At 44.5% G+C, this 12,198-nt stretch overlaps 1 protein-coding gene across 1 annotated transcript in view; it reads right to left on the bottom strand.

Annotated features, from left to right (window-relative positions):
* Positions 1 to 12,198, bottom strand: part of OBSCN (obscurin, cytoskeletal calmodulin and titin-interacting RhoGEF) — a 159,326-nt gene that overhangs the window by 60,948 nt on the left and 86,180 nt on the right. The window contains 10 exon segments of the mRNA XM_030971157.1: positions 1,434 to 1,700; positions 2,940 to 3,206; positions 3,891 to 4,157; positions 5,216 to 5,482; positions 6,565 to 6,828; positions 7,274 to 7,540; positions 8,893 to 9,156; positions 10,216 to 10,479; positions 11,375 to 11,638; positions 11,933 to 12,196. Coding sequence (XP_030827017.1) covers positions 1,434 to 1,700; positions 2,940 to 3,206; positions 3,891 to 4,157; positions 5,216 to 5,482; positions 6,565 to 6,828; positions 7,274 to 7,540; positions 8,893 to 9,156; positions 10,216 to 10,479; positions 11,375 to 11,638; positions 11,933 to 12,196 — 2,655 coding nt within the window.

Below are 12,198 nucleotides of genomic sequence, written 5' to 3'. Positions count from 1 at the left end.
TTTCTAATTACGCTTGATTGGGTGAACAAGGATTTTGAAAAATCCAAATTTCAAAATCAGGATTTTGAAATTTGTTCCATTTACACTTAGACATCTTCACAGGATAATGTTAAAGCCTGACCCTCTCTATTGTATTTCTGTGAAAAGATTTGCATTTACTCCATGCTGATGCTCCAAACTGGCTGAGGCCCTGGCTGGCTTTGTCCTCCCAGCAGGACTCACTGGGTTGGTGTGAGCACAGGGCTTCTGCACTGCAGTTTGCCTGAGTCCTGCTTCCAGGACACCTGTGCAAGGATCAGACAGACAACCCCCAGCAGGCAGAACCTGTAAATACCCCAAACCCACTGGGCAATACCAAAGGAATCATAAAATCACTAAGGTTGGAAAACACCTCTAAAATCATCGAGTCAAACCATTTAAAAATCAGCCCAGTCTCCCTCTGAGCAAGCACAGTGGATATTCCTACAACTGAGGTCACCATCTGCACGAGAAATGCTGCAGCTGGGTGTGATGTGCAGGGGATCTATGACATGGAGTAGCCCGTGGAGATGCTGGGGGTGTTTGTTCCACACCAGTGGTCCAACCTAAGCTCTGCAATGATATTAAGGCCAGATGCAGCTGCCACGTGACTGGAAGCTGGGGCTGGACCATCTGTTCAGTCCCATGCACATGATGTCAAGCAAATATTCCAAGCCATAAGTCATAGACTACAGCTGACTTATCCTCTCCTGTCCACCAAGTCAATCTTTGCTTTGGTTCATCCACTGACCATAAGATTTTAAATTTTTTTAAATTTTAATTTCTAATTTAATTTTAAATTTCATTTTAATTTCATTTATTTTTTCTTAATTTAATTTCAATTTTTAATTTCATTTTTATAATTTTTTTAATTATACCCTTCCTATGCTTCGTGTTGATCACAATTGTAGCATTCGCATTCTCTGAAAAAAATTCCTTCGCCCAGGATTTTTCTCCTGGGAAGTTGAGAAACCTCAGAGAAAAGGAAAACAATTCTTATCTCATTTACTTCTCCTCTGTTTTGCTCACGTGGAATGTGTTTGGAGATCATTTACCCACAGGTGATTGTCTGATTGGATTCTGCTGTGAGTTGTTTTGACTCAATGGCCAATCAGGGCCAAGTCGTGTCAGGACTCTGGAAAGAGTCACAAGTTTTCATTATTATCTTTTTAGCCTTCTGTAAGTATCCTTTCTGTGTTCTTTAGCATAGTTTAGTATAGTATTCTTTAATATAATATAGTATTATAAAGTAATAAATTAGCCTTCTGAGAACATGGAGTCAGATTCATCATTCCTGCCTTCATTGGGGCTTCCCTGCAAATACAATACAGAAGAACTCATTTAATGTGCGTGTATCTAACTCAATCACATTGGGAAATCTCAGACATCTCTTTGTTCCAATAAACAGGCCTTGCCTTTCACGGTGAGTTTGGCAGAGCTTGTCTGGTCTCCAGCCTTGCAGGAATATTCCCCAGCATCCCCGGGCTGCAGGTGGTGAACACGGAGCTCCCGGAGGGTCCCATCCTGCCACAGTTCATACTTGGAGCTGGGGTGCAGCAGGACTCCATCCTTCCTCCACTCCACTTCTGCTTTGCTGACGGAAACCTCGCAGCGCAGCCTGGCTGTTCCTCCCACTTCCACCTCCTCGTTCCTCAGCTGCTGCTTCAGCTGGGGTTTGATGGCTGTGAAATGAGAAATAAATAATGCATCAGCTCTCTGCTTGAATGCCAGCTCTGCACAAGTCAGCACACAGCACCCGGGCTCTGCTGCTGCAGTACAATTTTGCATTAAGTGGTGATATGATAATAAACCCATTTCTTCCCCCTATAAACAGACCTATATTGTGTATATCCATAGGATCAGAAAGTTCCCCAAATATTTTTATATCCCATAAAGTCCAAGGCATCCACATCACACCTTTTATGCATCTGCTCAGCATATTGGAAACTCCAACACACAAAGGTTTTGACTAAGCAAAACCTGGCAATTTCTGTTTAAACCAGTGTAAATCTTTTGACTTTTACAGAAATACTCCTGATTTTCAAGAGCTAAATAATGTAAAGCTTTAAAATAATTTCTGATTTCTCAGCTGTCTTTTCAAGACCCAGATCATCATCACTGAGTCCTTCCAGATGATGCACAAATGGACATTTATTGAAGTAGATCATGGAACGGCTCAGAAAACAGCTTGTCACTGATGGAAGCAAGGAGGGGATATCCATGGGGTGTGTGAGAGCTGTTGGGAAAACAGGAATCTCAGTGCCCGTGGTTCCAGTAAAAACACTACTGTGAGACAGGTAAAGCAATCACTAGGTTCTTTCACCCATAGTTGACCCCATGGCTGCTTTTTGAGTCAGAGTCAGCAAAAATATGTTGTTTGAAAGGTTACAGCTTAGGTCAAAGCCACAATTCCACCCAACTTTGAGACAAACACGAACATTTCCTAGATGGTGCTGGTATGGCCCTGTTTGAGCAGGGAGGCTGGACCTGTGACCCTGTTCTGTGATTCTGTGATCAATCACAGACATTACTCCTGGATAGGTTAAACCCAGCATTCTCAGGATCTTCACAGGGAGATTAAAAATAGCAACCACAAAATGCTTTTTTTAAGTGATGTGTGATTTTGCTATTGATTCAAGTGAACCAGCAAAATTGCAAAGTGCCAAAAGAAGTTTTGTCAGTATTTCAAAATCCCCATGACGCAGAATTCCTTGCTCTTATCTTATCAGAGGAAGGGGTCAGTGCACTGCACTCTTTACAGGCTCAAACAGGAACCCTGTCCCACCAGATCCACTTCTCTGTACTCTGCTTTATGACTGGGCAGCTCTTTTCCTCCTTATCTTAACTTTTGGATTAAATAACACCTTTCACACAGTTCCACCAATGCCTCTTCTCCTCCAGCCCAGGGGCGCAGTGCTAACCATTCACTCTGAGGACTGCAGTGCTCTGCTGGTCTCCTGTGTCACAAGTGTAATCAGAGGCATCCTCTGGCTCTACATTATGGATCACAAGCTCAGCTGTGCGCCCACTTAATTTAATTTGGTATTTGGCACAAGGGAAGAGCTCCATGGTGCCTTTCCTCCACTCCACGGCCGCGTTATCCTTTGTCAGCTCACACTGGAATTTCACTGGGGCTCCTTCTTCTGCCTCCTCATCTTTGAGCTGCTTTTGGAAAAGAACTGGCAGAGCTAAAAGAGAAAAGAAAAGGATCAACAGGATCTTTTAGTGAAGCCTGGTTAACACAGACTGACTCCTGGAGAACAAGATACTCTGCTTTTCACTGTGATATTCCTAGGTAGGATTCATGTTTTTCTGATTTTCCTGGCACAACCAGGAGATCTTGCTGCATCAGAAGAAGCCATCTGCACCCATAACATTTATTTCCTTTGTTCCTTCACTCAAATCCTTCACAGTGGTGAATTCATTGCAAGATTTTATCCCTCAGTTGATCTAAAAATGATCTCAAGAGCAAAGAACTTCAAAACTCCATAGACAGCCTTGAGAGGTCAGGGATGTCGTTGTCTCTCTTCTTCCAGTATTTGAAAGAAAATATTCTTTTTAAATATTCAAGCAATATGTCCTGTGAAATGTCCAGATGTTATGTTAAATCATTGTTTTTTCTTTAATTTCTCCTCAGGCACAAAGCTTGAACGTATTTCCTATTAGAGCCTAAAACTCAAACACAGCACTGGAAGAACAAAGAATCATCCTCTTCCATTCTTATTAAAAATAAAAAAAATCCTAATATATCAGATGAAAAATAAAATATTCATAGACAACAAGAATAATGCACTTAAAAATATTCCTATTGAAATGGTTGTTTTGCCTGTTGGAGGAACCTGTTCCTTGAGGAGTCAGCTCACACCACGTACCTTTCACATTCAGAGCTGCCCTGGTTTCCTGATCCCCCGTGTCACAGCTGTATTCTCCTGTGTCTTCTAATCTGAGGTTGTGTATCAAGAGCTCTACCAGGCATCCCCTCTGCCTCATTTCATATTTCTGGCTGGGCTGCAGCCCCACGCCTCCTTTCCTCCATTCCACTGCAGCACTGGCTTTCGACAGCTCACAGCAGAACGTGGCTGTGCTTCCTTCCTCAAACTCCTTATTTTGTAAAGGTTGCTTAAACGTGATGGGAAGCGCTGGAAAATTTGAGAGGAAAACGTTTCAAGAGTGTTATAGTGCAAGAAGGATCCAGTCCTACCATCATCCTTCAGGTATGGTTTATTCTAATGATTCCATAATCCTGGGCATTATGCAGCTCACTGTTTTGGCAGAATCTTTCTTGAAACACTAAACGAACCAAGACGTGGGGACAGGCAAAGTTAGGCAAGATCTGGTCTTAGCGGTCACCAAAATGGCCTGGTTCGGGGTCTGAAGGAGTCAGACTTTCCTATGGAAGGGTTTCCATGCCAGGTATGGATGCTTTAGGCAAAGATCACCGGGAACGGCCTCTCTTACACAGATCCCTGTCCCTGAATAGAAGCCTGTGAGTTTGCAATATTAAACAGAGAATTTCTGCCCCAAATAATCTTCTGCTTCTATCAATGTACAAAACATCAAGTTAGTATTGATCTCTTGGTAAGAGATCCCAGTGAAGAGATAAATGGGAGGGGAAATCCAGATTTCAGTTAAGGATGGTACAGGAAGTGAAGGAACACAGTGTGGATTCAAGTTGTCTGCAGTCAGCATTTGCACCTAAAGTTCAAAGCCTCCAGTAACAATGCAGCACATTCATAGATCCTGGAAATCCCTTATCCCCTAACTGGTGCATCTCTTACCATCCCAGGCAGGATTACATCCAATTAGGGATCCCTTATCCCATTCCTATATCCAGCCACACTCCCTGCACTCAAGGCAGCAGGGTTCAGCGTATTTTTACATCATGACAACCTTCAAAGCCAGGTTGGTTGGGGCTCTGAAAAACCTGTTCTGGTAGAAGATGTCCCTGCCCATGGCAGAGGGATGGAAATGGATGATCTTTAAGGTCCCTTCCAACCCAACCTATTCAATTGCTTTAATTGCCATTAATCACTCCAGATACCACAAGAAGAACCTTTCTTCTTTGCTGTGGGCCACACCCACGAAGAACACCTATTCTAGCGTGGACCAGCAACAAAACAAATCAAAGGCTGCAGAGAGCACCAGGAAAAGCTCCTTTCACTGCACTCCTCCTGAGCCAAGGATCACCACTGCCTACCATGCACGGCCAGCACAGCCGTTGTCTGCTGGTGTCCAGAGTCGCAGATGTAAATTCCTGAATCTTCCACTTCCAGGTCATGAATGACCAATTCAGCAGCACAGCCCTGCTGCCTCAGCTCGTATTTCAGACCAGGGTAGAGAGTGACATCCCCTTTCCTCCACTCCACTGGAGCCTTGGGTTTGGTGAGCTCACACCTCAGGGTCACTGTGCCGCCTTCTTCTGCCTCGGTGTCCTGGAGCTCTTGTTTAAAAAGGGCTGGTAGGGCTATAAAATAGAAATATGACCTGGACCTGCTGCAGCTGGGGCTTGGGAAAAAGGATGTAGAGGGAAAATGAAAGCACCAACAGAGGATTGGGGTTTTTTTCCCAGATGTTGCTAAACCTCAATACTCTAGATTCAAACTATGAAGCTATTTGCCCAGAGAAGTAATAGGAATATCTGCAGAGCAAGAATGTGGCATCCACATTTTCTAGAAAAATCCCTTCACCCAGGATTTTTCTCCTGGGAAACTGAGAAGCCTCACACAGAAAGGAAAACAATAATTATCTGATTTGCTGTGCTCTCCTCCTTTGGAATGTGTTTGGAGATTGTTTACCAACAGGTGATTGTTTCATTGGATTCTGCTGAGAGCTGTTTTGACTCAATGGCCAACTGGGGCCAAGCTGTGTCAGGACTCTGGAGGGAGCCACGAGTTTTCATTATTATCTTTTTAGCATTCAGTAAGTATTCTTTCTGTATTCTTTAGTATAGTTTAGTATAGTATTCTTAATATAATATAGTATCATAAAATAATAAATTAGCCTTCTGAGAACATGGAGTCAGATTCATCATTCCTTCCTGCCATGGGGGTCCCCGCAAATACAATACAAGAAGAAATGGATTTCAAGAAGTTACATTTGCCATGAAATATATAGAACTTAATCTATGATCTAAAAATAGAATAAGAATTTTCCTGCTGTAAAAGCAGCCAGTGTGCTGCCCTGATCACTGAGGAAGTGTTCTGAAGGTCAGCAGGGAATTTTCAGAGTTCAGATTCCCTCCTGATACAGAGACTTGCAAGAGTTCATACTCCCTCTTAAGGCAGGGAATTTTAAGGGTTCAGATGCCCTCTTAAGGCAGGTCACTTGCAGGAGAGATTTTGATTATTCTGACAGCAAAATACAGAAAAAAATGCACTTAGATCTGCATGGCAATTCCCATTTTCTGCCTGGCCACTCCATGAGCTGCATAGACCAAGCTATTCTGCACACCTCATCCATTACAATATCTTTCTTAAGCAACACTAAACCGCAGTTGCTATTTTAATTTTCAGAAACTATTAGCCTTTTCCCTTTTAGATTTTTTACCATTGACTGTCAGCGTGGCAGCTGTCTGCTGATCTCCACACACACAGGTGTAAACTCCAGCATCCTCCTCCTCCAGCTCGTGGATAATCAGCTTTGCAACAGCCCCATCCTGACTCATTTCATGTTTTCTGCTCTCTTTGAGCACCTCCTGCCCTTTCCTCCACTGCACCTCAGCAGGTTTTGTCAGCTCACACTGCAGAGCAGCTGTGCCATTTTCCCCAGCTTCCAGGTCCTTCAGCTCTCTCTTGAATTCTGGAGGCAGCACTGAGGAGTAAAAGAGTTACCACAGAGAGGGCGAATGTTCCTTAAAGTGAAGCTTGGTGAGAGAGGTTTCGTGGGGCAACACCAAGCCCTGAGCCAGGTCAGCGGAACACGATGGAAAAACTTTCCCCAGCTTCCCTGGCCACTGGATCAGGGCAAGGACAGTGAGATGAACCAGCACAGATGAAGGGGACAAACACCAGCAGGGAATGTTTTTCCCAATTCTACAAAAGGAGGAAGCGCAGAGAGTCCAAAAGAACCAAAAGCCCAAGCAAACAGAAAGGGACAGGAACAGACCACAAAGATTTGGGCAGGTTTGGAGGACATTCACCCCAGGGATTACATTACCCTGAAAGGAACCAAAAGCCCAAGCAAACAGAAAGGGACAGGCACAGATCACAGAGATTTGGGCAGCTTTGGAGGACATTCACCCCAAGGATTACATTACCGTGAACTGTTAGTGCAGCTGTGCTGATCTTGTCTCCACAGACACAGGAATAGTCCCCAGTGTCACTCAGGTCCAGCCCATGGACCAGCAGCTCCACAGCACGTCCCTCCTGCCTCATGCTGTACTTGGGGCCCGAGGTGAGGATGTGCTGGCCCTTCCTCCACTGCACACAGGCAGGGGCTTTGCTCAGCTCACAGTGTAAAGTGGCTGTTCCACCTTCTACCCCTTCCTGGCTGGTCATTTCTTCTTGGAAAAACGGAGGCACAGCTGAAGGGTGCAGGTAAAATGTGTTACAAACTGAGGGTGTCTCCAGGGAGGGGTGAGGAAGTGACAGGGAAAAGGTGTGAAGGTTGTGGCAGAGGAAAGTTATCAAGGAAGGGCGAGCATCAGCCAGAAAGAGAGGAAAGAGAAATGAAAACATCCTCGTGGGAACAAACATCCTAATCATTCTGGATTTACCCTGGCTTCCTACAGCAAAGCTGCACAGTCCACAACAGATTTACACCTGCTTTCTACCAGCTTCCTCCTCAGAAAACAACAGAATACCAGCTCTGAGCTCCTCAATTCACATGTACTGGTGTCTTCCATGAACTCCATGGCTTTGCACTCTCTTTTCCTACTCAGAGCTGCCCTGCTGTGCTCTGTTGACACAGCTCCTTACTCATCCTCACTCCTTCTTCCTTGAGATATCCTTGAAGAGGAGCATCCAGGACTCACAGGTTCTTCTTGACCCCAAAGCAAATCTCCAGCTGCTGAATTCCACCCTGGCTTCTTGTCTCAGAACACATTTTTCCCATTTAACATAATTCTTGTACCCATTGCAACTTGCATCCTTGAAGTAAATGTGGTGACCTTCAATTATATCCCTCTCTTAACCAGGTGGGATAATGAGATATTTCATCTGTTCAACAAAGTTGGATAGCTCAGATCTCAAAATTAGTGTGCGGTATTAGAGACTTAGTTAAAATATCCAGGCTAGAAAAAAGGCTTAGCCCTGATTTGGCACATTTCCCATTCCAGCAGTGTTAAGCTGAAACACCAGCCAATGGTTCTTCCAAAGGAAGACCAGAAAGAGGTCACAGAAAGAATTCATTCTTTCCTTAGAAAAATCAGTCTCCTAATGGAAATCTGTCTTTGGGCATCAGGACAGAGATGATGAGCACAAAACCCAAAATGGACACAACTTAGTGCAGAGGAACTTATAGCTAACAGAGCTTTATTCTGGATACACCTTATTCCCTCTATTAAAATGGTTGGTAATGAGAATTCCAGAAAGGAATGGCAAAGAATAAACAGATTTGCGGTTTGGAGAAGAAATGCAGGAAAGAAAAGACCAAAGAACAGTGGGGTTACATGGTAGGAAAGGAATGGCAGAAGGGAACGAAGAAAGGAGAGCAAGCTTGTGATTAAGGAACGGAAAAGGCAAAAGGATGGCACAGAGAAATGCAGACAGGTGTTTTCCAATTTCCACAGCCTGCAAGGGAGGAAGGGCAGGGAACATTTTCAACTGAATGGAAGCTCAGTTAATAAGGATGAAGAGACAGATGTGGAAAATTGAACAGCTCAGAGTAGAGGACAGAGGTTTGCAGCAGGAGAAAGGAGGTCAGGGATGGCTTTACCCTGTACTGTCAGGACAGCTGTAGTCTGCTGCTCTCCACACACACAGGTGTAGCTTCCTGCATCCTCCTCAGCTATTCCATGGATCACCAGCTCTGCCTTCAGCCCTTCCTGCCTCATTCTGTATTTCCCACTTGGCTTGAGGATCCTCTGGTCCTTCTGCCACTGCACTGGAGCAGCCTTGGAGAGCTCACAGAGCAGGGACACTTCTCCACCTTCTTCTGCTTCCTGGTCCTTCAGCTCCTCCTTAAAGAGTGCTGGCAGAGCTGGAGGATGCAACATGGACAAAGGGACAGCAGAAAACCAGAATTAAACCCCTCATTTCTATTTTGAGATTATTTCCCCTCTTGCCTTTTTTTCAGCTTATTATAGATATTCAAAGCCATAACCAAGTTCAGAAACTCTGAAAGTGTCTTTCTTTAAGTGCAATGTGGTTTCAGTCACCCTGAGGGGTCAGTTCCCTGGGTTTTTGTTGTTATTTATAGTGAAAGAGCAAAAGAGAAAGATCCAAACCTCAGATCAACATCACTCACAAATAACACTTCTGGATACAGAACTATTTTACCCACACAAATGTCATTTTTTGGAGGCTGCTGTTGTAAGTTTCTGGGTTTTTTTATTAAACTGTCACAGCCCCATCTATACAAAAGCAGACAGATATCCAAATAAAACTACTCCTGGTTTTAAACTGAAGTTTGAAGGGCCATTACACCTAATAAGAATTTGAGATTCTTATTACTGCTCATTTTGGAAATCATAACTCAAAGGCAAAACAACCTACAGGAATTAAGCTCTGGAATGATAACACTTGTCTCACTCTGCATGTCTGACTTCTTTAAAGAATCTGGAGCCTTCAAAAAAAAAAAAAAACCAAAAAAAACCCAAAAAATAAAACAAAACAAAAAAAAACCAAAAACAGAAACAAAAAACAAAACAAAACCATGGCCAGATAAATTCCTCCTCTTTCTGGTGCCCCAACCTTCACTTCTCCTTCTCCAGTTCCTGGGGAAGAGGTACCTCACAGCCCAGAGCTGGGTGTTTTGGAGAAACTGTGGTGGACTGAAGTGACCTACAGGGTCAGAGCTGGAAAATGCAAATATCCAAGAGGAGACTTGCAGAGAAGGAAACTTACTTCTAATTTTCTCCTTTCAAAGGACAGATTAATAACGACCATAAAATTCACCATGAGCGACTCTTTCTCAGAAAGAAATAGAATGAAGGAAGAGGAAGGGATAAAAAACTACTGACCCAGAGAAGAAACTACTACATTTCAGAAGTATGTCTATCTCAAGAGATATTTATCAATTTGAATAAGTTCTTTTTACCATGAACTGTTAAGGTTGCTGTTGTCTTCTGGTCACCACACACACAGGTGTAATCTCCAGCATCTTTTACTTCTAGGTCACAAATGACCAGCTCTGCAGTGGTGCCAGACTGTCTCATTTGATATTTGTCACTTGCTTTGAGCACTTTGGGCCCTATTTTCCATTGCACAGGAGCTCCTTTGGTTAATTCACATCTCAGAGTCACTGATGCTCCTTCTTGGGCTTCTTCATCCTTCAGCTTTTCCTTGAAAAGCACTGGCAGGGCTGGGGATTGAAAGCCAATAGAAAGTGTATTTAAACTGAGTGCTCAGCATTGTGAATTCTCAGCTGAAGTTCAAATCTGGCCAAATCAGGGGGTTGAGGTTATCACTACAAATGATGCCTCAGGTTTGAGCTTTTATATTTTCAGATTCTGTGCTGCTTTAGTGTGTGGGTCTGAGCTTCACATCAGGGCATGCTGAGCTCTGTGCACAGAGCAGGGAGACAAAACAATCCCTGCTCCAGCTGGGCACCAAGGACAAATGATCCAAATCTCAGCCCCAGGAGCACAAACACCGTGGGCTGGAGAGAGAAAAACAAGCAGGGTGGGACTGCAGGGGCTAAAGCTGGAATGGGACAATGAACTGCAAGATGCAAATGGAGCAGAACTGATCCCAGGGAGAGACCCCGGGAGCGCTCGTGCATTTTGGGGCCATTTTGGTTCATCTTGGGTGCAGCCCTGGCTGGGCTCTGGTGCTGCCCAAGGTGCATCCATGGAGGAGATCCTTTGAATAAATCCCTGCTTTATTCTTTAGCTCTGTCTAGCCTCTGTTCTAGGTAAGCCTGCACACGGCATCACAAAGATCTGGAAAACCGAATCCAGCAGTGAGACAAGAAGTGCTGAGATGACAGGCCAAAGTAAAAGATTTAAGGTAGAATTCAAAGGATTTATCTCAGGACAGAACATCTTAGCTGGTCTAACATTTCCTGAGTGCAATTCCCTTAAATCTGAAACACAGCAGTGCGTCTGCAGGGAGAGACATTCCTGAGCTCAGCTCCCTTTTCAGCAGCACCAAACAAAAACCAAACACCTGAACAAGACCTGGGCACAAGTTCACAACAGGTGGACCCTCCATGGGGGTGTCAGAGGAACAGAAAATGGACGATAATCTACATTTACCCTTCACAGTCAGAGAGGCCGTGCTGTGCTGCTCCCCACACACACAGGTGTAATCTCCTGCATCCTGCAGCTCTAGGTCATGGATTTCCAGCTCTGCCAGGGCACCCTCCTGCCTCATGATGTATTTTTCACTTGCCCTGAGTATTTTGTTGCCTTTCTTCCATGCCACAGCTGCAGCCTTGCTCAGCTCACAGCGCAGAGTGGCTGTTTGACTTTCCATGGCTTGCAGGTCCTTCAGGTCTTCTTTGAAAAGGGCTGGCAGGGCTGAAGGTCACAAAATGCACAGAGGACATTAAAAATGACATGTGGCACACAGGTGACAGGAGGGGTGGGGTGGTACAGAAGCAGAGAACACTTTAGGGTGGAAACAGGGTGTTTTCCTCATCATTCTGAGACATTGGGCAAACCAAAAGGCAGAAAGAGAAAAGCAGCCTGGATACAACCAGACCTTACAGAGAGCTTACAGATTTAAAGAAACTATTCAGCCACAGGTGAACACACAACCAAATCAACGAGCTGGCATAGAAACCCACAATAATACAGATATATTATTTTTACCATGCACTATCAAGGCCGCTGTTGTCTCCTGCTCTCCACACACACACGTGTACTCTCCAGCATCTTTCAACTCCACATCCTGGATAAGCAGCTTCCTGACCGTGCCCTCCTGCCGCATTTTGTACTTGTCACTGGCTCTGAGCAAAGTGCTGCCTTTCCTCCACTCCACGGGGGCAGCTTTGGTCAGCTCACAGCTCAGAGTGGCCGCTTGACCCTCGGTCACCTCCTCGTCCCTCAGGCTCTCCTGGATGGCTGCAGGCAGCACT

The sequence above is a fragment of the Camarhynchus parvulus genome, chromosome 2 (genome assembly GCF_901933205.1).
Source record: "Camarhynchus parvulus chromosome 2, STF_HiC, whole genome shotgun sequence".
Lineage (NCBI taxonomy): Eukaryota > Metazoa > Chordata > Aves > Passeriformes > Thraupidae > Camarhynchus > Camarhynchus parvulus.
This window is presented reverse-complemented; position numbering and strand designations above follow the sequence as displayed.